Source organism: Amblyomma maculatum, chromosome 4, assembly GCF_055883805.1.
Source record: "Amblyomma maculatum isolate TAMU_Amacu chromosome 4, ASM5588380v1, whole genome shotgun sequence".
In the NCBI taxonomy this organism is placed as follows: Eukaryota; Metazoa; Arthropoda; class Arachnida; order Ixodida; family Ixodidae; genus Amblyomma; species Amblyomma maculatum.
Genome location: NC_139347.1, coordinates 60,768,694 through 60,795,020, shown reverse-complemented (window position 1 = coordinate 60,795,020; position 26,327 = coordinate 60,768,694). Strand labels below are relative to the sequence as shown.

At 46.1% G+C, this 26,327-nt stretch overlaps 1 protein-coding gene and 1 non-coding gene across 2 annotated transcripts in view; one reads left to right on the top strand and one right to left on the bottom strand.

Annotated features, from left to right (window-relative positions):
- The window catches only part of LOC146191197 (uncharacterized), a 40,489-nt gene that overhangs the window by 1,355 nt on the left and 12,807 nt on the right, over positions 1 to 26,327 (bottom strand). Inside the window, exons 7-17 of the mRNA XM_084600284.1 lie at positions 24,425 to 24,768; positions 22,933 to 23,627; positions 21,008 to 21,287; positions 18,946 to 18,979; positions 17,219 to 17,338; positions 14,924 to 15,046; positions 14,243 to 14,320; positions 9,929 to 10,039; positions 9,451 to 9,631; positions 5,909 to 6,067; positions 1,568 to 1,705 (exon numbers count right to left, since the gene is read on the bottom strand). Coding sequence (XP_084456410.1) covers positions 1,568 to 1,705; positions 5,909 to 6,067; positions 9,451 to 9,631; positions 9,929 to 10,039; positions 14,243 to 14,320; positions 14,924 to 15,046; positions 17,219 to 17,338; positions 18,946 to 18,979; positions 21,008 to 21,287; positions 22,933 to 23,627; positions 24,425 to 24,768 — 2,263 coding nt within the window. The remainder of the gene's footprint in view (positions 1 to 1,567; positions 1,706 to 5,908; positions 6,068 to 9,450; positions 9,632 to 9,928; positions 10,040 to 14,242; positions 14,321 to 14,923; positions 15,047 to 17,218; positions 17,339 to 18,945; positions 18,980 to 21,007; positions 21,288 to 22,932; positions 23,628 to 24,424; positions 24,769 to 26,327) is intronic.
- On the top strand, positions 6,657 to 6,729 carry TRNAR-UCU (transfer RNA arginine (anticodon UCU)). Its single transcript has one exon. It is a non-coding gene; the product is annotated as a tRNA-Arg (tRNA).

Below are 26,327 nucleotides of genomic sequence, written 5' to 3'. Positions count from 1 at the left end.
CCGTAAATCGCTTCTCCAATCCAATCCGCCCTATCCTTGAATCTCAATTTTTGCACCGAAACGGCATTTGGTTTGCAGTATTCTTTAATACCAAATTTCTTTAGAACACTTGCCTGATTCGATCAGAAGTCGGATGTTCCTATCGTATGCGGTGGCGGCGGCGATGGAGGCATAATAGAGAAAGCTGCTGGCCCCGCACTGCACCGGTGGCGTCATCTTGTGTTGTTTCAATAACCTTCCGCCGAAATCGACTCTCCTTTCCTCCGCAGAGTTGTTGCAAACAACACAAGATTGCACTGCCAGCACCATCTTTGTGCAGCAGCTCATCTTGTTTTGACCTTGCCGCATACAACAGAAACATCCGGCATCCTCTGAAAGAATAAGCACGCACTGTAAATTTAATAACAAAAAATACTGCCGACCAAATGCCATCTCTGTGCAAAATTTGAGCTGCAAGATTCAACTGTTTAGGTGGGAGAAGCATTGTACGGCCCGCATTTAATTGTGCAACGCGCTGTAGAATGCACGATTCTCTTTCGTTCCCGCTAGCTATGACGTTTGAGAAGTATAAGCTGTGTAGTTTGAACGACAGTGTTAGTAAGCACATGAACGCGCGCTACAACATGTATATAAGACTGCTAAAGAAGCTTGCACGATTCTGTGAAACGCCCCGCGGATACAAGGTCATTTCTGGCTTCATAACATGCATTTTTCACGACGTGTAAATATATATAGCATTCGAAATGACGCACGTATACTTGACACAGTCTTATACAAAGAGTTCGCCAACTTATATAGCCACCGGCTGCCTCCATCGGTTCTCTGTGAAACGAGAAAAATCTATAAGTAAATTTTGCTTACACGTGTTTCTACGAGCCGCGGCTCTTCCTTGCTCATGCTACCGCGCGTTTCGTGGTTAATTTAAAAATACTTCTACTTTGAAATGATGTTTCATACTTCCACAAACTGGGGTATGATGTTCATGGTTTCTCTGCACCAAATAGCGACTTAGCCGCAATGTGAAATCAGAAAACTGATTTGAAAATATCGGCTTCCATATATTTCTATGGCTGCTTAGCATATTTTTCACCTCCAGTCTGAGGCGGCGTCCACGCTGTGTTTGTAAACTATGTTTGTAAACACATTGTTGTTCTATACCGTGAGTCCGTAAGTGCAAAGCAGATAATGCAGGTTCCCCTTGAAAGCTGTGTTGTTTTATAGTACCGTGGTCATGATAACGCGCGCGGTCCCCGCCTCGCTATCAGCGATGATCGCTATCGAGCTGATCCTTGCGCAGCTAGGAAAGCATAAGATTTGTATAAGGGAAATGTGAAAAATGCTTGCCGTTGACTTTATGCTTTCTGTATTTTAAACGCTGATGGTGCTGCCTTTGATAAACACAGAACGTAGCTGTCTAAGCGATTCAGTCGGGACTCGGACAGCGGCTTTACTTCGATACTATTCATCAAATGAAACTCGTGTTCGTGGAGCGAATTAGGCTTGGCAGAACACTGATCGGCTCTGATGTATGTCACTGCGCATGCGCCCTATCCGAGCACGCGCTTACCATTTGTAGCGAAGTCATGCTGCCCATCTCGAAGGCCATTGCATTGTTGGGGCTCGCCGACGGCAGGATCAGGCTTAGCTGGCATATCACGTTCACCGGAAGCAGAAAGAAGTGTGGGGCTCGCCTGAGTCTGCGGGACTGCGGTACACAAGAAAAAAAAAAAAAAGAAAGCGGAGGGCACTTACGCTTCGCCATATAAGGTATGACATCACAGCGTTATTTACGCCCGGTAGCGGCTCCCATTGCCGATCTTCGTTGCATTGCATATGCACTTATATCTTCGCTTAATCACTGATTCCATAATTTGCGCCTTTTTTATCTCACGCACTCTCATTAGCATACAATAGTGCGCAACCCATTTTTAAGGCCACTTGCCATAGGTATAAAGGCCCGCTTTGACTAAGGCTTACGAAGGCGCCTTCGTTGCCTAAGGGTCGTATATGTCTGATGCCAGATCAATAGTACCGAAGGGTTTCCCCTGCCGCTCTCCTGCCTTAATGAGCTGTCCGAGTTGACAGCGCCTGCCAACTCGAAATTGCCATACATGCGGTCCCGTGACGTCACACAAACCGTTGACCAATCAGTGCACGTACATGTAACCTGCCAATTATCACCTGTCAGAGGCATTCTCGCGAGTTTTCTTTCACGATTTTCCGCGCCAAATTTTCTAGGGAACGGGGCCCTGGTATCAGGTTCAAAAAATCCAATTTAGCATTCCGCGTAACCTCCATAATCCTATAGTTAGTGAGCTCCCTTGAAAACGTAATTTATCGCGTCTCCATTGCGTGGCTTGAATTGCACTTGGAAGGCATGCTTGGCAAGCGATCAAGCAAATGTTTTTCAGTAAAACATTGGGAGTTCACATCTGAAATGGTCTGATTCCAGGCGGTATTTCCAAGTTCAACGACAAAAAAGCGCTAAGCTCTCTTTTCGCTTCGTATTTAACACAGGACCGCAGATTTGGAGCAATATCAAATGCACGAAAGCGGCTAATCTGAAGAATTCACTGACGCTGTCGCAGCGTTTTATTAAGTGGTTTGGTTTACGGAGTTTCACGTCCCAAAGTGACATCGAAGTTGTTAGTGGAGAACTCCGGATAATTTCGGCTACCCGGGATTCTTTAACAAACATTTACATGGTAGCCCAATGCACAAACACCCTGTATTTCACCCCATCGAAGCGCAATCACCACTGCTGGTATCAAACCTGCGTTCCTGGGATCAGTAATCGAGCGCCGTAACCACAGCTGTGGGTGTTTCTTTGAAGGAGACTGAACACGCGCAGATTTGCTGCCTTATAGATAGGGCTGGGACAGGTCGGTCACCGCTGCTTGCGGCGGGGGCTGGCCTGTCACCGAATTTTTAACTGTTGTAGGCCGTCATTGCACCCACCACAGCTTCGGTGGTGGACGACGGCTGTTGTTGCGGCGCGCGTCTTTCCCTCCCTCTTCCTTTTCTTTCTTCTCTATTTTTTCTTCTGTCTGCGCGACGCAGCGGAGGTGGCTCAGCTACAGAGCCAGTAGCAGGCCCGTGCATTTTAATGCGGTAGCGTTAAGGAGCTCGTGTCGCAGAAAAGCCAGTGTCGTCGGCGGCCTTGGCCGTGAGCGATAAATCCCGGCATGCACTTCATAAATAAAAAGCAACTTCCAAGATGGGCTGAGTGGGAATCGAACCAGGGTCTCCGGAGTGTGAGACGGAGACGCTACCACTCAGCCACCAGTTTTTTTTCTTTATTGCATGAATTGGTACAAATACATAAGTAAAATATCGTGATTGCGATGCCCCTTGGCTGACAACCGTGTCTAATGGAATTTTATTACCACAAGTTCGCCCATCAGACTCAAGACCTCCTCCGCAGCGTCTTGCTGCTTCAAAATTTCTTTTAGTTTATACACTTGTTCAACAAAATAATCACATACAGATCGTGCATCGACATCACAGTGTATATAAGCCATCCTACTCCTCCAAATACTGTGAAGGCCCAGTAGCATGATGAGGTCATACTGAAAATCATCATTAATAGTTGTCAAGTACCGAATTCCACGTGGCGTCAATGGCAGGTCTTTTTTAAGTGTCGTTTGTAACACATCCCAGTAAAACACCGCATCCCAACAATCCAGGAACACGTGCTCAACTGTTTCAGGTTTCCTACATAGTAGACAGTTTGAGCCCCAAGGTACTAAAAGGCCCTTTTCTTCCATCCATGTTTTGACTGGGAGGGTTCCTGTATGCAATTTAAAAAAGGATGTTTTTACGCCCGGTGCAACAGTCATGTTTTTAACTCGTTTGAGCACATCTTTCCCTGGACCTTCACAGTATAATGTTCTGTACAATGGAGCTGGGAACAATTGTGAAATAAGATCCTTGTACAGTCGCTTAGGTGGTACCGTCGCTAAATACTCTACAGAGTACCTCACGCGCAAAAACTTGAACGACCCCACCACTTCTCGCAGGAAGCGTGACACAGTGTATCCCCGAGTAGAGCATGATGAAACTATAAACTCTGGAATTGCACTGAATAGCACGATTTGCATAAATGTTCTCAGAAATGCATCTTTTTGGTCACGTAGGAAACAAAACCTTACAGGCCATTGAGCATACTAGACACCACTCAGCCACGAGTTCGATGCTTGAAAGCGGTACAAAAGCGCTTCTAGTGAATGCGGTGTTGCCTTAGAAACGTGCCGTAGAACGTTATACTGCGGTGTATATCGGTAATTATGAGCATGTTACTTACAGAAGTCGCAGTTACACGAGTAGCGAAGTACGTTTCCGCTACATTTCTTCTGCGCTCTGCACACATGCAGAACCATCTTGCGGCAAACCCAGAAGAACACCTCCTCGCAATGTGCGGCGCTGCCCAGACACGTGGCGCGCCACTCGCCTCTGACGTTTTGCCGTGCACCCTCACGGGTTGTAGAATCAAGCGTCTTTCCTTTCTTTAGATCACTATCTTCGCTCACCCGCTTCTCCCCTTCGGGCCGCGCGGGTACCGGTGCGAGGATTGCCCAATACCCTTGCGTTTAATAAGTTTTCTCGACTAGGTGCAATAAAGCTATCGCGTTCCACTCTTGAAGGCGAAGCTTAAGCGTCCTCCAAATTTTCTTTTCCTTCTTCCTACAGCCACAACAACAACAACATTTGCTGCCTTATTGTTTGAAGTGGCCTACATTCCCCGATAAATCACCGGAAGCGTGCGATCACAAAAGCTAATTTCTAGCAGGTGTTGGAGGTGCATCAAAAAGTTCGGGTCTGCTTTCGTTCTAAGCTAAGCCATGCAATCGTAAACATGAAACTTGCATGAATTATAAAACATATTAGGTGAGGACTGCAATGAAGAAGCCCTGCCACAACTGCTAATTGTGGTTATAGGTACGGGGCTAAGATGTAGTAAGCAATTCAGATATAAGTTTAATCGCGGCTCTCTTAACAGAGACCAACACGTACTGTGTCTAGTGAGAAAGATTGAGCCTCAAAATTTTAATTAGGTAATGCGTATATAAGGAAGGCCATAGCGCACTTTTGTTATTTTTGTTCGCGCTTGCACATTAGCCTCCACATTTGCTTCGCTACATATGCGTTTGCATGCAAGAATATGTACCCTCTTTGTCAAAAGTAACCAGGCTGCATGTTTCGCTTCTAAGTCGGGTAGCAGAGAATTCGTGCCGCTCATGAAACTGAAAATTTGTGCAAAGTAAAGGAGAGGTTCTGCCCTTTAATCTTTTATGAATACACGTTAATTTCAGAATACAAGCGAGAAGCAAACCATGCAGCCTGGTTACTTTTGGCAAAGACGTACAAATATTCGTCGTAAGGGGGAACAAAATACCGCAATTGTCGCAAAGCTCACAACAGCCGTCTTGAAATTAACTTCAGTCCCTATATAGAGGCTGTTGCGCAGCATGTCCTCTTGCACTAATAAATTCAGTTTTCCGTGATGGATACTGAAATTCCAACTTTGTCCACGTTTTCATATAGTTTATTGAGCAAAAGAAATCACTGCGCAGCCGCACGTTCATAGATGTAAATGTTCGCGCGCCCGTCACTTTATATACAATTGCTTCACTAGTAAGGGTAGCATAAAAGAATATGTGCAGATACAGTCGTTAAAGAAATGACAACCGGACAATAAACTCAACGTTGTTTACGGCTATTTGCCTAAAACCAGGAGCGCTTTAATCACTGCATTTGCTGGAATGGAGGGAAAAGGCTGAACCCTACACGACATCTCGGCCATTTCTGCTCATCGAACCTGTACACTCAGCACTTGACTAGCGCTGTACGATACCCGCCAAGACCCCTGCGCAAAAAAAGCAAGAGTGGCTAAATGTCTTCAACTCACGAGTTTGTATCCAATTCTGGAGAAGTTCACGAGCCTGCTCTTGAAGGTGGTGAGCTCCCCGACGCAACCCATAACCAGCATGGACAGGTACTGCTGGTAGAAGGGCGGCACCGACAGGCGAAGAAGCCTCTCCTCCAGCATCGTGAAGACGTCATTGTGCTGCCAGAGCAAGGAGCGGTACGTGAGCTACGCGCTAAGCTCAGGAATGTCGCCATCACATCACGTTAGCTAGTTCGTTTACTGTACGGTAAAAGGTCGCTGTCATCAACCTTCACTTAGCTCTAGCTTGCGCCAGCCGCCTCTATGGAACACATGGGCTTCATCGCGCCCCACTAATCACTGCCGCTTTTTACGAGGCCGTTTTTTCCATTTTATTTACTCTTACAGACCAACGTTGATGCGTTTTGAGCAAATGATGTCGTCTTGAAATCAATACCCTGCAGTTATTATCATGTAGCATGTAACACACTCTCATTCATTTTTAATCCGCGTAGGTCCCCTCCCTACTCTTAACGTGCGACAATTTGTATCGTTTCTAAGCACTGTTGTGGTTTTCTTGGTCTTCCGTGGATCCTCCTTGTCAGACTGATTTCTTTGCACCCAGTAATGGACACGTGAGTGCAAACGCAATTCCGTGGGTGTTTAGGACAAAGTTGATACCCTGGATGGAGCTCTGTGGTACTCGACAGCGCTCGCGCTTTCACTTCTTTTCAGCTGAAGAAAACGAAAAGAAAACAATTCCAGCATGGTCCCTGTGGCGCAGTGGAAAGCGCGTTGGACTTCTAATCCAAAGGTCCCGGGTTCGAATCCCGGCAGGGATGATGCAGCGGGTGTAGTCGCTGTATTTTTTATGCACCCTGGTCACATTCACATACTTCGTTTCAATAGGTGAATTTACTATTTCAAGACGCCAATGTCAGTAAAAAGGGCAAACTTCGCTACGAACACGTCTGCTGTTTTTGTTCATATTTTAATGAAATACGGAAACGCGGGTCTTTTGGGAATCAGGTATATATAGGTAAAATTAAATCATAATTATTTGCGTTCTTGCTTGCTAAAAACGCTCTTGCACCCTTCCGTTTAGAATAAAGGATTAAAATTAGAGGGTCTCTTAATGTCGTTTAAGAGAAGAAAGGCGGAAGCCTGTCCTTCCACTCCGATCATTTGCTTCTCGTGGTTTGCCTCTTATTGCGTAGAGAGGAAACCAGCGAAAACGGATGCAGGAAGAAGGTTCGTGGCAAAAAGTCCAGCGTTGTGGTGTGTGCCTTCTTTGCACTTGTCCTGCGTCTGTTTTCGCTGGTTTCCTTTCTAAGCAATATGAACCAACTAGCCCAGCAGCTACCTCTCCTTTGGCTCTTATCGGCGTTCGTTGTAGAGCTACACACAATTATAATTGGTTAACAGGAAATGAAAGGCGCAGTATCTGTCGCACTTCTTCCGGCAAGTGTAAGTTTGAACGGCAAGTGTAAGTTTGGACGATACATCACTGCTCCTGTAGCTTGGCGTCGCTTGGCAGGCGTTTAGGTATGGGATTGCAGATGGAAGAAACGCTATAGACAAGAATACATCTCGTTGAATCTCGCGAAATAAGATCTCGCGCACAACTCTCGCGCACGGGATTTCGTTCCATGAGCCTAGAAAGGATTTCGCCTTAAAAATATTGAGGGGTTCATTGATGCTGAACCAAATGTGGAGCGAAAGCTCTAGCTGCGGGCGACACTCGGTCAGTTCTGCGCGGCGACGCGCGCATGCGCAATGTGGAAACTATCCTTCTCTCTGCACCGGCCCGATACCCTCTTTATCCTGCTCTTCCCTGTTGTTGTTGCGACTGTAGAAAGAAGGAAAAGAAAATGCACGGGCCTGCTACTGGCTCTGTAGCAGAACCACCTCCGCGGCCAGAGGAGAAAGTAGAGAAAAAAAAAAGAAGGGGGAGAAAGACGCGCGCCGCAACAGCCGTCGTCCACCACCTAAGCGGTGGCGGGTGCAATGACGGCCTACAACAGATAAAAAATCGGTGGCAGGATAGCCCCCCGCCGCAAGCGGCGTTGACCTACACGTCCCAGCGCCGCAGGGCCAGGAACAGCCATCCTTCACCACCTCTCCTCCTCCCTGTAGCGAGTGCAGCGGCGGAACACCTGTGAAAGCCCCGTCGGGGTGGTTCAGTGGTAAGACGCCCGACTACTGTGCCGGAGCACCCATGTTCGAACCCGACCTCGGTGGCTGCGTTTCGATGGAGGCGAAACGAAGAGGCGTCCGTGTGCTGTGCGATGTCAGCGCACGTTAAAGATCCCCAGGTGGTCGAAATTACTCCATAGCCCTCCACTACGGCTCCTCTTTCTCTCTTTCCACTTTCACTCCCACTTTCCTCCCTTACCTAACTGGTCGACACCTTCCTCTATCCGGTCGACACCTTCCTATTGGCTGATGGAATTCGGCGGGAAAAAAAAATCCGGCGGCAAGATCGTTCCCGGACCGAATTGGCTTTCCGCCGAGATTTCCGACAGATTCTCTGCCGCGGCAGCGGATTTCGCTTGCTTTTTCTGCCAAATGCCCAGGGGTGAACGAGCCATTAGCTCACGGTGCAGCCACGCTGAGGGCTCGAAAATCTGGAGTAATGCAGCTCTCGCTACAAAAAGAAAAAAAGAAAGAAGGTTTGGCATAACAAAATTGGCAGTGGTTTAGCTCCAGTTATACCTAGTTTAGTTGCGAAAGCAATAGCTGCATGGCTACGCTTAGGATAGCTTAAGATACGCGCTGAGCAGCGGCCGGGCTCTCCATAGTTGGTCGATTCTGGCCGCGCATTCCTACACAACACTTATCTATTATCCGCACAACCAACGGAGAGAGTGATGCGCAGCTGGCTCCGGCTGTGGTAAGGACGTCACTTCTCCGGGACAGACTTAGCAGAAGGTCCCTGCCACCATAGGACCGAACGCTAAATAACAAGGAGGCCGTCGTTTGGCGACGCCTGCAAGCTGGGAATTTTCCAAGTCCCGTCTGGCTTTTCCACGCGCAAGTGGAGGAAAAGGCGGACGATAAATGCGAAACCTGCGAAGAAAGGAGTACTCTGGATCATATAATCTGGCAAAGCCTTGATTCCCCTGGCGCCAAGGAAAACATAAATAGTAGAGAAGCCTGGGAACTGCTACTGCGGTGCGAGTCCACCGCCAACCAGCAGCAAGCTATCCGCCTGGCGGCTGAAGCCGCGAAGAAACACTGTCGCTTCGCCTGTCTTTAGTCGCGAAGTCCCCGGCCTCCGTCCAATAGGCCTGCGTGCCGGGGGCGGGGAGTAGGGGGCCTCCTACATCGGTGGAAAAATAAAGTTCTTAACAACAACAACAACCGGTGGAGCGCGGCCGCGACGGCAGCTCCGACACACCAGCTGCCGCCTCTGACGTCACGTGGCTCCTCGCGCATGCGCAGCTTGGCCCGACGAACAAAATGTCGGGGGTCGTGCGAAAGGGAGGCTCTCCGCCAGTCTAATTATTGCTCGCGTAGTGGCTTCCATGCAGATTAGCACAGTGGTTGAGTTGCAGACGCACCTCCATGGCGGTCGTAATGGTGGAGGCGCTTCCCAGGATGAAAATGACGCCCCATGGCAGCCGCTTGAACAGGTCGGCCCATTCAATTATCTGCGTCTGGTGCGTCTCAGGGAGGATGTCGGCCGGGAAGAGGAAGGCGAGCATGCCTATCACGATGCCCACCGAGGCGTCCGTCACTTCGCTGCGCATTGCATTAAGACATGACACCCCTTGGTTAATCTCAGCGAATATCTGTGAGTGGATGCGTGGAACACTTGGCTGGACACGCTACAGAACAGACAAGCACAATACAAAATTGAGGTCAAGTTATCAGGCAAGTATTATTGATCTTGAGGAAATGTTTGGTCGGGCAGCACAGCACAACAATAAAGTGGAACGCATTGAACTGCACTGCCATCTGACAGCATGTGGAGGCTATTGAACTTGGGCCGATAAATTTGTTATCAACCGTAGACAGGGCATCTCGACCGTAGCTCACCTTTCTATTCCAAGGATGTGGCCCCATCCGTCCTCCATGAATGTGGGCTTTCGCAGTGCCAGTAAAATCAAGGCAGCTCCTACCAGGAAAGCAGCGATGTACTCACCATAGCTGGGCGGCCAGGCAGAATTATCGATTACTTTTTGCCTCACAAACAAAAGTGCAAGGCATAAGAGCGAAAAATATAGTTTTGCAATTAAAAGGGTTTTGAACGTTAATTTCAGCGGTTTTTATTGTTGTGCATGTCGCAAAGGCGGGCTATTCATCTCCACGTTTGCTGTAAAAATTCTTCCACGAGATTGATTGATTGATTGATTGATTTATAGGAAGGGAAAGGCGCGGTAACTGTCTCACTTGTTTTCTGTGGACACCGCAACCGTGCCATAAGGGAAAGGAGGAAGGTGGGAGTGAAAGCGGAAAGAGAGAAAGAGGAGCCGTAGTGGAGGGCTACGGAGTAATTTCGACCACCTGGGGATCTTTAACGTGCGCTGACATCGCACAACACACGGACGCCTCTTCGTTTCGCTCTTCCACGAGAGCTCACCAATATCGCTTAAGAAAAAACAAAAAACAAAACTGGGGAAAAACTAGATGATTTTATTATTTTGCCCCTATGTATGGTATGGTATGGTATGGTTGGTTTGTAGGGTTTAACGTCCCAAAGCGACTCAGGCTAAGAGACGCCGTAGTGGAGGACTCGGGAAATTTCGTCCACCTGGGGTTCTTTAACGTGTGCTTATACATAGCACAGCACACGGGCGCCACTCCGTTTCGCCTTCATCGAAACGCAGCCGCTGGCGGTCGGGTTCAAACCCAGGTACTCCGGCACAGTAGTCGGGCACTTAACCCCTGCGCCACCACGGCGGGGCAAGGAATGACGAATCGTATCGTAATATGGTATGGCATGGTATATATGGTACAATACTGTGTAGTATGGTACGGTATGGTACGGTCGATATGGTGTTGTATGTATGGTGTATTAAGATATGCTATTATATCGTACAATATGTTTGTTGTCCTTAAGCTCTACAATGAATAGTTTTTATTCAATGATGTTGCTCAAAGAGACCCTGTGGGCAAATTGAAGTTGTCGTCTATATACAGGTCACCGTGTCCTCATGTAAAAAATGCAACTTTCGCTTAAACCAAAGCTTTTGGACATTAGTAAACAGGAGGACATACGTGCCGTCATCACCGGCCGTTTTCGGATGAAATGCGTCCAGGCAGTTGCTTTTCTGAGGGAAGGGGGGGGGGGGGGGAGCGGAGTGAGGGTGAGATAGAATATCTGAGATATCTGATGCTAGGCTACCCTACCATTTTCTGTGATCATGAAGCCCTTTTTGGTCTTGGTTTGACGAGTTTGTCTGGTGGAGGAAAACTACTTTAACTCAGTTTAATCATCAATAAACGCATCAAATATAACCGTAGGTAAGAAAAAGCGACAGGAAGCAGACGGCTGTATAGTATGATAGAGTACTGAACAAGGGTTGAGGGGGAGCAGTTCGCAAGTCAAGCCAACGTTTCGACAAGTGGACTCTTTGTCTGCGCAGTATTTATTTATTTATACAAGTACCTGCAGCGCCCAGGGGCCTTATAGCAGGGGGGGCAATAACGGAAAAAAATACCTAAAATGAGCATGTTACAATACTGAAAGTATACAGTAAAGCACATTTGTTTAACAATAAAAAGAACAACACTGAAAATGTGAGTGCGAGAAACAGGTTTAAAAGGGTGGAAAGCTACTACGACAAATTGGACGCCAGGAAAGACTGAAAATGTTTACCTGTTTTACATTGTGCTATGCTCTTAGGAAGACTATTCCAAAGTGAAGAAGTGTGAGGAAAAAAGGAATTACGGAACACATCAGTTCGACATCGCGTTACAAGAACTTTCAGCTTATGGTCGCGGCGTTCAGAGATAAAATGTGGAGGTAGAATGTACAAGCTCTTGTTTATTCCCGTAAGATCAGAGTATATTTGGTAAAAAAGTTCTAATTTTGCGGTTAGTCTCCGGTGAGCCAATGTTTTCCATCTAAGGTATTCTTTAATTAATGTGATGCTACTACGGAAGTTATAGTTGCCGGAAACAAACCTGGCAGCGCGGTTTTGGATGCGTTCAAGTTTTTCCACAAGGTAAGAGCTTTGAGGGTCCCATGCCGCACAAGCATACTCGAGTATAGGACGGACGTTAGTTACGTATAGCTGTTCTTTTACTTTTGTGGGGGCTTTATAAAAATTTCGTCTAATGAGATTTAGCGTTCTAGATGACTTTAAGGTTAAATATTCTATGTGTCGGTTCCATGTCAAATTTTCTGAAAAATAGACCCCTAGATACTTGTAATGTTGGACCTTTTCAAGTGGTAGCCCGTCCAAATTATAGACTGATCTCACGGGAAGACGTTTACGGGAAAATGACACATACTGGCATTTAGCAGTGTTCAAAGACATGCCCCATTTAGTGCACCAACAATGAATTTTGTTCAGATCACTCTGTATACTACTTACATCAAGATCATTTCGTATATTCCTGTAAATGGCACAATCGTCAGCATATAATCTCACTTTACATTCAAGCCCTTCAACAATGTCATTTATAAAGACTAGAAATAGCAAAGGCCCCAAGACAGACAGACAGAGAAAGAGGGATATAATTGATATTTATTGCGAACAAAATGTGGATAAGGTTGTTGTTGCTGTCTTAACAGCAATGGAAGGCAATTTATGACGTTGTACGAGCATCACCTGTGAGGATGCATATGAATCCCCTGTCCCATTGTAACGGCCGCGCGGAATTATCACGCCAGGTTACCCGCGCTGTTAGGAAGCATGGTGAGAAGAGATCACAGCGGCCATCCCCCACTGCTTTCCACTCTTCCGCAGCGGCGCCGCCTCGGCCTACCTTCTTTCCCCCTGGCATAGCCGTAGAGATCCCCTCACTGCAGAGGGGGATGAGCGGCTTCGTCCCAAGTTGTTGTCTTTCGGCCTGGACACGCTCGCGCGCGGTTGAGACTTTCTGCTGAGGAGACCGCCGACATCAACTGAATCGCCCGGCCACACTTACCGCTGCAGGCCATGAGCAGAACATCCATCTTCCCCTTCCCTTATGGCGCGGTTTAGGTGTCCACAGATACATGTGTGACAGATACTGTGCCTATCCCTTCCTGTGAACTAATATTATTTTCGTATGCGCATCCTTCTCTTGGCTGTTTCTTTCACCCCTGTACGCGAGTAGGATGTTCGCTTTTTATGTCAGATGTTTTTGAGCTTTGAGTTGCTTTGTATGACTACGCAGAGGGAATAAACCCTGCTTCGAGTACGTGACTCGTGTCTGTCCCCTATGGTCCGATCCCGCTGTGGTGGCGAATTATCGCATCGCGGGTTGGGGGTCACAGCTCCCACTATGGACTAGAAGCCGACTTCGGCGTCCAGCCGTTTGAGCGTATAGCAAGGATAACAAAACGTTTGCTGGGCTAGTTGGTGAAGCACGGTTTTCGTAACAAGTTATTCAGCGCTACATAAAAGACACGGACACATATGAAGGCACGGACACAGCGCCCGTCCTGTGTATTACTTCCTGTGTCCGTGTCTTTTACGTAGCGCTGGATAACTTGTTACGAAAACAAGGATAATATCCACACACTACAGCTGAACCCGCATGTCGGCGCTATGATAACAGAATGGCGGCTAGTATGATGAGGGTCCACATCCCACTTGAGGTTGTCTGAGTTTACAGTACGGGAGAAGTGGGCGGTGCGTTACGACTTCTGCTCCTGTTTTGGGGTCCCATCACAGTTCGGACTCTACGATTTGTTAGATAAGTTTTTATATATACAAACTATGTATACAGGTTTAAAAATCTTCTAAGAGCACTACAGCATCTGCACTGGAGAAATGCGAAAGCCTGAGCATTGATGCTTCACACACTGTACATCGCGCGCCCTTTGTGTAGATTTTGCTAGCAAGGCCAGGGCTCGTGCCGCCGAGTGGAAATTTCCTTTCCTTTGCGCGGTTTCGTTGCAGTGCTAGTGCAAGTGTGGGATTGGCGTAATGGCAACGCGCGTCGTCGTGCCCCCTACGTTGCCATGAAGACGGCAGGAAGACTAGACAAAGCGAACACATCTCGCGGAATATCCAGGGCAGATCTCGCAAAGAAATTTCGTTCACGCTAGATTTTCAAAATGAGCTAAGGGAGGCTTAGTCCTTAAAGATTCTCAAGTGTAGGTGGAACTTGTGCTGTGAAAACGGGACCTCGTTGCGAATTTCAAGTCAGTCTAGAATTTGCTTTTTGACACCTGCACGTGTCGTTTCTGCGTACCTCATTCGTCCCATGATGTGAAGCCGGTCCCGGATGACGACACCACTGGGTGGAGCATCGCTCGTGTCGGGGATGTCGCTGTCGGGGAAGACCACAAGGTTAAAGAAAAGAAAAAGTTTAAAGTTGTAAAATTTGGCAAAACTATATTTTATTAGTATTTCAACCGGGTAAGATTGGAAGCAGCTCAATCTTAGATTGTTGACTTGTCAATTATTTCAATTAGCTGCACTTTTTATGGTGCCTGTCGAGTTACACCATGACGACGTCCTTTATCGCGTGACAACAGCAGTAAACACTAAGCACTTCTTATGTCACATCCATTTTTCTTTTATACTATTATGATACGCGCATCATTTCCTTCCAGTTTAACACCTTGTGCGGAACAGCGGATGGAAACCAAGAGCACATCAGGCTGTCAATCGGGTGCGTGCATAGAAATGCCTATGCGTATAATACAGGGATTCCGCGTTTGTTTTCTTCCTTCTTAGATGTCATATCACTGTTAGGTTACGCGCAGAAAATAGGGGGAGGAGGTGCACATCAGACTGATTGTCAAAAGTTCGAGCGTACTCGTTCAGCATGCTGCTCTTAGTGGCTTGTGCTATCGCATTTAAAACACGCGTCGCTAATTCAGGAGTTACGCCATTTTAATCTCTATGCGAATTTTCAGTGGCCACTCACTAATTCCTGGTGTGGACGAAATTGATGATGCCGGCAGCAATTATCATGAGCACCAAGCAGAATGGAATGTGCACCAGCAGCCATGTGGCGTAGTTGAGGCTGATGTCTGGGAGGTCGATGTTCCTTTAAGGACAAGAAAACACCTTAAATACTCAGACGGCGAGAGCGTGCAGGAAAAAAGTAACAATAGGTTGGGATTAAAAAAAAAAGAAACTAGAAAATAATTGCGAGTGTTCCGAATACGCTGAGCGCAAGGGTTCAAGGACAGTAAAATTAGTGTGAACTATGCGTAACGTCATCGTTGTTATTGATCGTTATTGTGAAAGTTCTTGGTGCCGAAATTCATCGATAAACCACAAATCATGTCGGCTTGACGCGCGCGCGCCCACGCGCGCACACACACACACACACACACACACACACACACACACACACACACACACACACACACACACACACACACACACACACACACACACACACACACACACACACACACACACACACACACACACACACACACACACACACACACACACACACACACACACACACACACACACACACACACACACACACACACACACACACACACACGTACGCGCGCGCACACACACACACACGTACGCGCGCACACACACACACACACACACACACACACACACACACACACACACACACACACACACACACACACACACACACACACACACACACACACACACACACACACACACACACGCGCGCGCGCGTAAAGTTAAAGCAAAGTTCCAAAGTTCCAAAGTTAAACACTTGTCGCACTTCAACATGCGAATATATATACCATTTCACGACCCTCGTAGAAACTTGTTTGACAGTGCTGTTATGGGGGTCAATCGTCAACTCTTTCCTGTGCTACCGGAGCATCCAAGCGCCTCAGTATGGCAGCGCCCTTCACCCTTTTGTAAAATCGTGTATAAACATATAGTAAACAGTTGCTTAGTCGAGCAAACATGCACGGAACGCTGTTTCTACCTTAACTTAAACATGAACGGATGTCTAGTATCAATAAACTGAATACAAATGGGTACAGAGCATTGCAACACAACTTTTGTTGAACAAAGCGTTATTCACGGTGAAAGTCACAATGAAAATAACGTAGTTATATTTTATCAACAATAAGGTGCTCTAAATTTTTGTTAGGCAAGTTATTTAATTGATATTTCAGTTTTTTAAGGTTAGGTTGTTCGGCATGTGGTGTTTGTGTAAGCCTCGATATGTACGGTAAATTAGAATTGACCCTGGTTATGTTTTTCTCATATGTTTCCATTGTTTTCTGAAGTTACATAGATTCAAAGAAGTGTTGTTCCTATATATCTTAGATCGCGTTTAAATTTAATGATATAGGTTACAAGTGTAGATGTGCTGTAGAGGAATTAAATTAAACAATGCGAATAATTCCTTTGTGTACGTGTCGTGACATTCGCTATATATATTGGCTTTTTTTTAAAGGTATAGTTTATTGATGTTTGTCTGGGATATATCTGTCCATATAAGAGCGCAGTAATTAACACATGACAGGACGATTGCATTACAGAACACAAGATTAATTTTTACAGCAAACACTTCTCTCAGCCCCTTCGAAATTCCACAATCTCTCCTGAAAAATAGCCAACATCTGTATTCTAATTAAACAGGTTGTCAAAACTTGCCCCCAAGGTAGTAGATTATTGAACAAGGTTTATTTGTTTGTCCAGAGTTGTGTAATTAAATCAAGGGGAATAATTACTGTCGTGTAGGTCTAAATAATACCACTCTTGTTTATAAAACATTAATTTCCAAACCCTGCATACGCCTCGCGAACAAGCAAATAAGCGGCAGTAAATAATAATAAAATATAGTGACGAAAGTCGACCCTCTACCGAGGTGGTTTCAAGAGTTACCGCTTCAGCAAAGGTGAATTAAAAAAAAAAAATCATTGACCTGCAATGCGTACACGTTACAAACAAGCGTTACAAACAAGACAGCAACTGCAGAACGAGGGAGTAAGACAGCTTAAATCAAACAAGCGATAAATCAGGGTAAGCTTGGCACTCAAACCAAGTTAGCGCTGGAATAACACTCGCGTTGCAGTATGCATGGAGAAAAGTGGAAAGTCGTTTATCCCCTACTTTGTTGCTCCCGCTCTGAGTGTGAGTTCGCGCTCTCTGGCAGAGAAATGCAGAAGGCTCTCGTCGATGTACAACATTAATCTGGATGTGACACGACAGGTGCATGGAACGAGATACATGTCACGCATATAAAAAAAGAACCTACTTTATCATGTACTTCTTGAGGAAATCGTTAGCGTTGGATGCCCCGTACGCGGCTGTTGTTCCGAAGCTTGCTCCGTATGTCAAAGCCAGGAGAACGGCTGTCCTCAGGACTTTCGCTTTCCTGAAATGGAGATAAACATATTCCTTGCTTATCATATTCGCTTGGCTCCATAGTGCGGCGGTGACTTAGAGTTGATTACCCTGCAGAGCTAGCGATGGCTCGCTTTTGAGCGCATGATGAGTGTGCCAAGAGCTCATTTGTCGTCCTTACTATTGGTCATTTTCTGTGCTCTGTGTTCAGTGAAGGGCTCAGACATAGGTGCGTTATGTTCCCTGCGTGCTTGTCACGAGTTTTGTTCGCCTTGAACATTTTTCCACACAATGTGATTGGAGCCCTGAGCGAAAGAATTATTAAATCTAAACTCCTTCCGTGCTCACCAAAAAAATTAGGGGGATACTTAAACTTAAGAGACATGAACGAGTATCATTGTTCGAGGTGCTTGTAGTTTTTCTAATCCACTAATATCAGCCCCTGTTATTCCACTCTTCTTAGTTAACGGATAAACGTAAGGTACCACGCTATGGGAAAGCAGTTCGGCACAATTATAAAGCCTTGGCTTGACCAATACGAACAAATAGCTAGCTTTACTCGTGACCAGAGGTTCCCATAGGTTCGATTCCTTCTCACGTGCCATCTCAAAGCAGAAGCCCATGCGGCCCCCTGAAGCAACTACCCGCCGACCTATTAGTGGCCGGCTATGCCACCTGCCATCTTTCACATGCAAGAGCCATAACCTTGACCTTTCACTCACAAATTCCGGTAACACCGGATTTAAAGCAGAAAAGGGGTTTTAAGTATAAGAAGCTTGAGCCCCGCCTCTGAGAGCGTTACTGGTTCCCGTCTGCGGCTCCCTTTACGGATTGCCTTTGCGTAGATGCCTATGCTACTCGTTTGACGAACGATCTCTTAATTTGTGCCTCTATTATACCGCACGATCATTAGCATACAGTACTGAGTTACCATATTGCACGAGAGACCATTCAACATAAATGCAAAGCCCCGTTTTAACAAAACCACGCGAACGTGCTTGCGTGGCTTAGGCGTAGTGTTGCTGACTCAATATACTAGGGTCCCGGTGTGTTCGATTCTCGTCCCAATAAAGCTGCCCGAGTTTGCAGATCCTGCCAACTCGGACAATTCATGTCGTCTTGTGACGTCACGCAACCTGTCGACCAATTAGTGACCGGCAATGTCCCCTGCCAACTATTTTATTGCAACAGCAATACATGCGCCAGGTGTCGGCCCGTCGCGTTGTCCCGGGAAGGGCCAACGCGGAAGAAGAAGAAGAAGAAGAAGAAGAAGAAGAAGAAGAAGAAGAAGAAGAAGAAGAAGAAGAAGAAGAAGAAGAAGAAGAAGAAGAAGAAGAAGAAGGAGAAGAAGAAGAAGAAGAAGAAGAAGAAGAAGAAGAAGAAGAAGAAGAAGAAGAAGAAGAAGAAGAAGAAGAAGAAGAAGAAGAAGAAGAAGAAGAAGAAGAAGAAGAAGAAGAAGAAGAAGAAGAAGGCCAAACCAGCAACTCACGCTCTCTAGACAATTGTGCGAACGGCTGCACTAACATGCGTGATCCATATGTGCTGCCCCTCTCATTAAAAAACAAGATTCCGATCAACAACTTTCTGAGCACACAGCATAAAATGGGAATAAAGAGAGAACGATAAATGAAAACTTACTCTTTTTCCTCCAGTATTATTGCTTCCAGCCCGCCTGTAATAGCAGTCGACACAAAAGAGAAAAACGCTTCAGGAGGTAGCACCATAAAATGTGATCATGCGGCAGGCGCGTGCGATGCTTACATTAGACGCATCGTAGGCAGCCCGTCAGAGAAATGGGTACCAAAGATTGAACCAAGCTAGAGCACCACACGCAAGTTCGTGATTAATAAAATGAAAATAATCTTCAATGAAAAAAATTAATGCACTTGATGTGCTCTTGCCGCCATTTGAGCGGTGATTTCAGTACTGAGCACTGAAAACAAAAGCATCTAAAACAGAAAACTGCTCTTTGAAATTCCATTGCCAGCTTTACGAGCCTAGCGAGTGTCAGCAGCCGGCCACACCGAATCAAATTTGCACAGATGAGTCTGGGCATGTACAAACTAATCCGAACAAACCAACCCACGGATCTTTCGAACCACAGAATATATCGAACTAACAAAATTACTTTCTCGAATATCGTATGTAAAAGTCATGGAAGGTCGTGCAGCATGTAGAGAAAGCGCGACTCCTAACGGTGCATTTCGATTCCTCGTCGTGCTCGGAAGAGGGTCAGCTAGTTACCACCTGCTGGCAACTATGGGTTTTTGAAATAGCGTGGCGAGGTGAACGCCCTTACAAAAATGCAAGCTCTGTTTCATCTCACCCCATGTTAATTCCTTGGAGTGTCTATGACATATCCACAAAAACTCCACACTCCGTGGATGCCAAACATTACTACTATGAATGAAGAGGACGCTATTTGCACTACTTGCATGTTTATGCAGTCTCAGTTACGTTAGACCGTAATTTTTAACATTGCAATGGCATTTGTGAAGCATTCAATCGATACATTCAAACGTTTATGTAAAAGGGGAGAAAGGATGTTCCAGAAATTAAACGTCTACGTAAAGCCCGATTTTAAGCAGTGCGATTGTATTTTACGTCAATTGTGCACTGATAGCTCACGGCTCACTTAAACAAAGATATATTTGCAATTTTGGCACTTAATCTTGTTGATATGCTCCACCCATAAATTTTGTCAGGCGCTGAAATTCCTTCGGATATTGACGGTTATTAACAACTGGCCACAAATACTAGATGGTACACCATGCATAGCGAGTATGATATCACGTGGTTTCCAAGCAGGTGAAGCAATTGAAGCAACACTTTACTGGTTATTTTTACAAACTTATTGCTTGCTGCTTCCAGAGCATTGGCAGAGCTAGGATATTTACTGTAAAATTTATTGGAATCATTTGTAAGTGGTTTAGGTAGCACCTCTTATATTACTGAATGCCAGCCAAATACAGCCAACGCCAAATACAGCCAACATGACAGTATGACGTTAGGCCTAGCAATGCCTAGCTTGTGGTGTCCTTCCGGTGCTTCGACAGGCAGCAGGTCACTACAAGAAGCATGAAAAAGTACGAGTGGAATGCATCCTTGGTTTTAGGTAACACATAAGGTTATTTATTGTTATATTTTATGTAACGAACTTCGCTATATCTAACTATTTCGCGATATCTATTTCGGCTCACACATATCTGAGTTAGACAGCTGTGACTGCCGCACATTGTCACTTGCTGGGGCAAATGATACTCTAGAAAGGAGATATGTGGACCTTATATTAACGTTTTTAGCATCTAGTGACCGCTAGTAACTAAAAGTATGTCAAGAAGTTTCACTCGCCAAGTCAGCCGAACATAATGGATTTTGACTCAGGCTTCCGACCTCTAGATTGCAGATTACAAGGAATTCCGGACTCTATACGCAAATTTAAGGAAGAAAAAACTGCATTTTTTTCAGGGGACAAAACAATCGCTAAAAGGTTAGCGATGTAGTTATCCGAGTGCACAAACGTTCTATGGTGCGGAGATCAACTGAACGCCCAACAAATAAGGGGATTTACCCCTCACGTTCTTCGACACATTATGTGTTTAACATGGGTTGGTCTTAACAACGGGCGTCCAATTACACGACTGACCACCAATGTCACCTGTCACTGAAAGAAATTCCAACATACGCGCTCGGTGCATACCGGATTCACGGAACTTCGCATCTCCCTCCGTGAAAGGAGGACCTTTAGCATGTCCTGCTTCAGCGTGAGGCGCCACGCCACCATGACCTCCCTCGTGGTAAGCCTCTGCCCGGTCTTTGTCGGCCTGACGCGAAGGTTTCTGACGCGAATGCTCCTTCTCGTCATCTTCTTCCGGTTGCCAATCGACGTTAGTCGGGAGGCTTTCGCGCTCCTTCTTTTCAAGCTGGCTTAAAGGAGTCTCCGGCTCAGGCTCTTGGTCTGCCTCAGTGGTGGCAAAGACCTGGTGTGGGTGCCAGAAAGAAAGTAACTGGAAATTATTTCAGGAAAAAAAATGAGTGTATGAATATTTTCCATACTCTTCGCACTCCTCTAGTGATGGCGACCGATGAACTGAATTATCCTTCCCAACAAGAGCACTGGCTGCAAGACGCATCTGAATTCCAAAACCATGTAGAGTCGTGAGCAAAAGTGGTATGCAACACGCAGCTGGTGGCGGAGATCTGGAAGCTTGCACATAAGCGCCATCTAGCAACAGCGACTGGGACAGCGACGCATGCATGTCGATAAAATGAAACACCGCTAAGATTGTCTTGATCCCAGATAGCTGTTACTAGTTGGTGTTGAAATGCTGTCTCCCCTAGAGTTACTCTATAGTTTCCCCTAGCTCCGCCACCGGCTGAGTGTTGTATACCACTTTTGCTCACGACTGAGCATATGTGACAGTTTAGCAATTGCACCTTTCATGTCGAGCTTAGATTGCAGTGATAAATACGTATAATCCTTACATGCAGTCTAAGTTGTTGCCAGCATTGCATTTCGTAACCTTAAACTTCACCCTCTGGTATTAAGATGATTCCTCAGGCCACCCGGCCGGCGGGCTCGTTGAACGAGGTAATGCCAGTGGAGGAAAGCAATGCTGTACAACTTGTCGTGCATTCGCCACGCCGGTCGACGGCAAAAAATATGGCAGTTTCCTACCATCACTGAACACAAAAGCAGAAACAGCATGACCTGAAAGACTACATTCCTACCAAGCAGCACGCAGAAATTCATAAACTCTTTGCACGGGAAAAGGAGGAAAGGGCGGGAGGGGGGAAGGGTTGAGGTGGGAGCGCGCAGTTTATTTTTTGAAAGTTATAAGTGATTTATATTTTAGACAAGCCTGCTCACGTTTTGACAACTCTGTGTCCGTGGTTTGCCCTGGCGTATATATACGAAGCGATATGTACCTTGATGTCACCCTTGTCATCATGTGAAATGTTCCCATCCTCGATTCACATGTTGCAAAAGTGGAGCTTGTTTCTTTTGTCCGATGGTGCGAGGAACGGAAATTTTGACGCACACAATTAAAAAAAAGACACATTAAGGCACTGTCGATGCTTCTAGCACCCTCGCGCTGCGAAGCCACTACGGCTATATATAGGTCGGATGTAGCAGAAGGGACAATCGTTCAGTTGTGCGCACTCATTTTAACGCAACAGCGTTAAAGGCCCAGTTAATCGAAAATGAGCTTTTACGGCGTTGGCGTTGTGAGTGATAAAACAAGAGTATGGCGTTGGCAGTCGGGTAGCTGGCACCTGACATGGCCGCCCACTGACTGGAAGCAGCGTTGCCTGACGTTACGTTTGTCAGGAGCTGCCAACTCGGGTCTCTCCTTTCATACGGTAGGGTGATACGGTGCCAGTCAGTATACTTGAATTCACGTTACCCCTACGTCATAATGAAACGTTGGCTTGCTTAAAGGGGAGAGGTGGTCAGTTAAATAGTCAGGAGAACTAGGCTAGCAGTCAAAGACTGTCCGGCATGCAGGGCATCCTAAACATGTCATACTGGCGAGGACAGTGTGCTCTGCTTATTCTTCAGAAGTCCATGTTCGGGCCCCTCATTCTACGCTGTTTCATGCTGCATGCAAAGTTCCACTGTACCTGATGATGCCGGCCAAGCAGAAGGTTTCTTAAGCTGTCGCCTCGCTCCGCATAGAGTCTTCCAAGCTTCCACAGGAGACCCGGTTTGGACAACGAACGCCTCAAACGAAACGAGACGTCGGTCGCCAGAAACGGGTTGTACATCGACGACTCGTCCACCTTCTCCACCCAGGGTTTCTCGTGCGGTTGTTGCTTCGTCGTTCTACTTGAGTCGCCTCCGACGTCACCCCGATGGTCGGGAACGACCGCTCGAGAATCGTCTTTGCTCCCGATGCGCTCTGCCGTCAGATCGGTTGACTTTCGCTTTCGACGGAGAAGCTTTCGCTTGGTTTTTATGACGTCCTTGTGACGTCGGCTCATCTCCCGTCTGCTGCCGGGATCGCGGCCGCTGAAGTCTAGGACGAAGTGGTGACTGCTCTCAGACACGCCAAAAAGAGACATGCTTCCGAATCGTGACTGTTCGGGCGACTTTCTGCGACTGACCGATGACCCCAACTCGTCCTCGAATTTGTCGCTGACGCAACTACTAGTACCGATGACAGGGTTCTTGTTCCCTCGAGTAACGCACGAGTCTGGACGCGCTCTGGGTGAAGAATTCAACGAAAGGTGCCCTTTCTTGTAGACCTGTTGTCGATGTTCCGTAATGTAGAAACACTGTGTCGGTTCCTTGGAGACAAATGTGCCGGATGTCGACACTGCAGACGAATATGTAGAGAAAAAGAAACGTTACCTGCAATGTAAATCTTTCTGGTATATTGAAGATATATGGGAAACATTTTTTTGCAGCTCATCAGGGTACCTGGTGCATATGAGAACAGTTCGCGAGCAAATGTTTCGAGATCAGCCACGTTGAGGTGCTTCAAAGACAATGAACAGCCTACAGCACGGCGCGTTTGCTACTGAAAAGGCTGCATAATGCGAGATCCTGGTAAAGGCTGAGTCATAAAATGTCACATAAGTATCATTAACTTTTGTAATTAAATATGTCATACATTCTCACACATAGGATGATATTAATATAAAGAATTACGATATTTGGATGACAAAATTGTTGTTGTATCATATATATATATATATATTTCTCAGTGCTGAAATTTTTAGCTATTCAAAGGCTTTTCACAGACGGCGGCATTTCCATTTCTACTTTCGTTTGCCCCGCCGATCGCCTGCTATACTCAAGGACGCAGGATCGAATCCCGGCCGTGATGGCCACTTTTTGCTGGAGGCGAAAAGCAAGACGCCCGTGTGCTGTACGATGTCAGTGCACATTTAATAACCCCAGGTGGTCCAAATTTCCGGAGCCCTCCATTACGGCGTCTCACGTAGCTAGAGTAGTTTCGGCACGTACGTCAAACCACATAAACGAAATCAAACCACTTTGGTTCAAGCATAGCATTTTACTAAAACCTAAGTTGTTTACACGGCTCAAAACCGATAGAAGGGAAACCCGGTGACACGTGAAGCTGCTGAGCAACAGGCTATTATACTGCACCTGTATCGGCGTCGCCTCTGGAAGCAGATGCGACGGACGGTGTCCGGTCCCAGAACCGTACGTGTGAGAAGTGCACATGCTGCGGCGGTTTCCGCGAGGCACCTTCTTTTTTGTCCACCTTTCTCTTGCTAACCTTTGACGCTATGGCTTCTGGCGCGGAGCTGGCGTCCACTGCCTCGCCGCTTTCGTTGCCTTCGTCAGCCGCCGTCTCCTCTTGCGCTTTAGACGACTTACCCTTGCTGGACACTAAAGCTTTTGCTCCTCGGCTTTTCTGTGCCTGTCGGCCGCTCGACGTTTTGCCATCCAGCATATCAGCGTGATCCTTTTCTGGTATCGAGGAGGGCCTTGATGACAAAGCACGCCGAAAAAGCATATGTTGAAAATGTAAACCTAAGACTACTAACACCAATTACGTCCCTCCCATACAAAAATGGTCTATGTACTTCAATGGAAAGGTTTATGGTTAGCTATGTCTGTCTATGGACTTTTATAGTCGGCTATAAAGTGCCATTGAAATATCTATAGGCAGCTATAGAAAATTCTATACCACTTTGTCTATAGCTTCTCGACCATACAAAATCTCTTTAGCTAACTATAGAAAACCATATGTCCATGAAGCTATAGACTATTAGTCATACAGCTATCTTTAGCTGTCTATAGAAATTTGAATGCCTCTAAAGCTACAGACTGCGAGCCATAGAATCAGTTTTAGCAAGCTATAGAGAAGTTTATGCTCCAGGAGCTATAGAATATTAGTAATACAGATATCTTGAGCTGTCTATAGAAATTTGAATGCCTCTAAAGCTACAGACTACAAGCCATATAAGCTGACTTAGCTGGCTATAGAAAAGTGCATGTTCCTGAAGCTATAGACATCTAGTCACACAGTTACCTTTAGCTGTCTATAAAAATGTGTATGTCTCTAAAGCTACAGACTACAGGCCATATAAGCTGCTTAGCTGGCTTTGGAACAGTGTATGTTCCTAAAGCTATATACTATTAGTCATTCAGTTATCTTTAGCTGTCTATAGAAATTTAAATGACTCTAAAGCTACAGTCTGATAGCCATATAAGCTGCTTTAGCTGGCTATAGAAAAGTGTATGCTCCTGAAGCTATAGACTTGTAGTCATACAGTTATCTTTAGCTGTCCATAGAAATGTCAATGCCTCTAAAGTTGCAGACTGCAAGTCATATAAGCTGCTTTAACTGGCTATAGAAAAGTGCATGCTCTCGAAGCTATAGACTAGTAGCCATAAAGTTATCTTTAGCCGTCTATAGAAATGTCAATGCCTCTAAAGCTACAGACTGCAAGCCATATAACCTGTTTTAGCTGGCTATAGAATATTGTATATACCAAAAGCTACAGACCAGTAGGCGTACACCTTTATATGAAAGTACATATATCGTCGGTTCGAATCCCTCGTGCGACTTGTACTCTAGCTTGATTAAGAGTTGTGTGCTGTGTGCAACGAGAAACCGTATGTCATCAACTACAACGCTGTACGACAAATTTATTACGTCACAATCTTGGTATAACTGGTGGGAGCACTGTCGCCGCATGAAGGTACGCCTGCAGTGAGTACCTTTGACCCATGATGGTTTCGGTAATGGTCACTGATGGCCAATTTTCAGTTATTTATTCATCAAAATGAACGTCCGAGGGCTGATGAGTTATGTGTGACTCTGGGGCACGGCACCTTCGGGTGTCAATCCCCCTCCCCATCTGACAACGGCAAGATATAGAGCATGACACACATGCACATACACATTTGCGCATGAACAAACACACACACGCACATACACACACGCGCGCGCGAATATTCTATAGCTGACCATAGAAAATGCTAAAGACTGCAATACTTACATTAGGACACCAGAATCAGTCCAGAGGTTATGGACTTC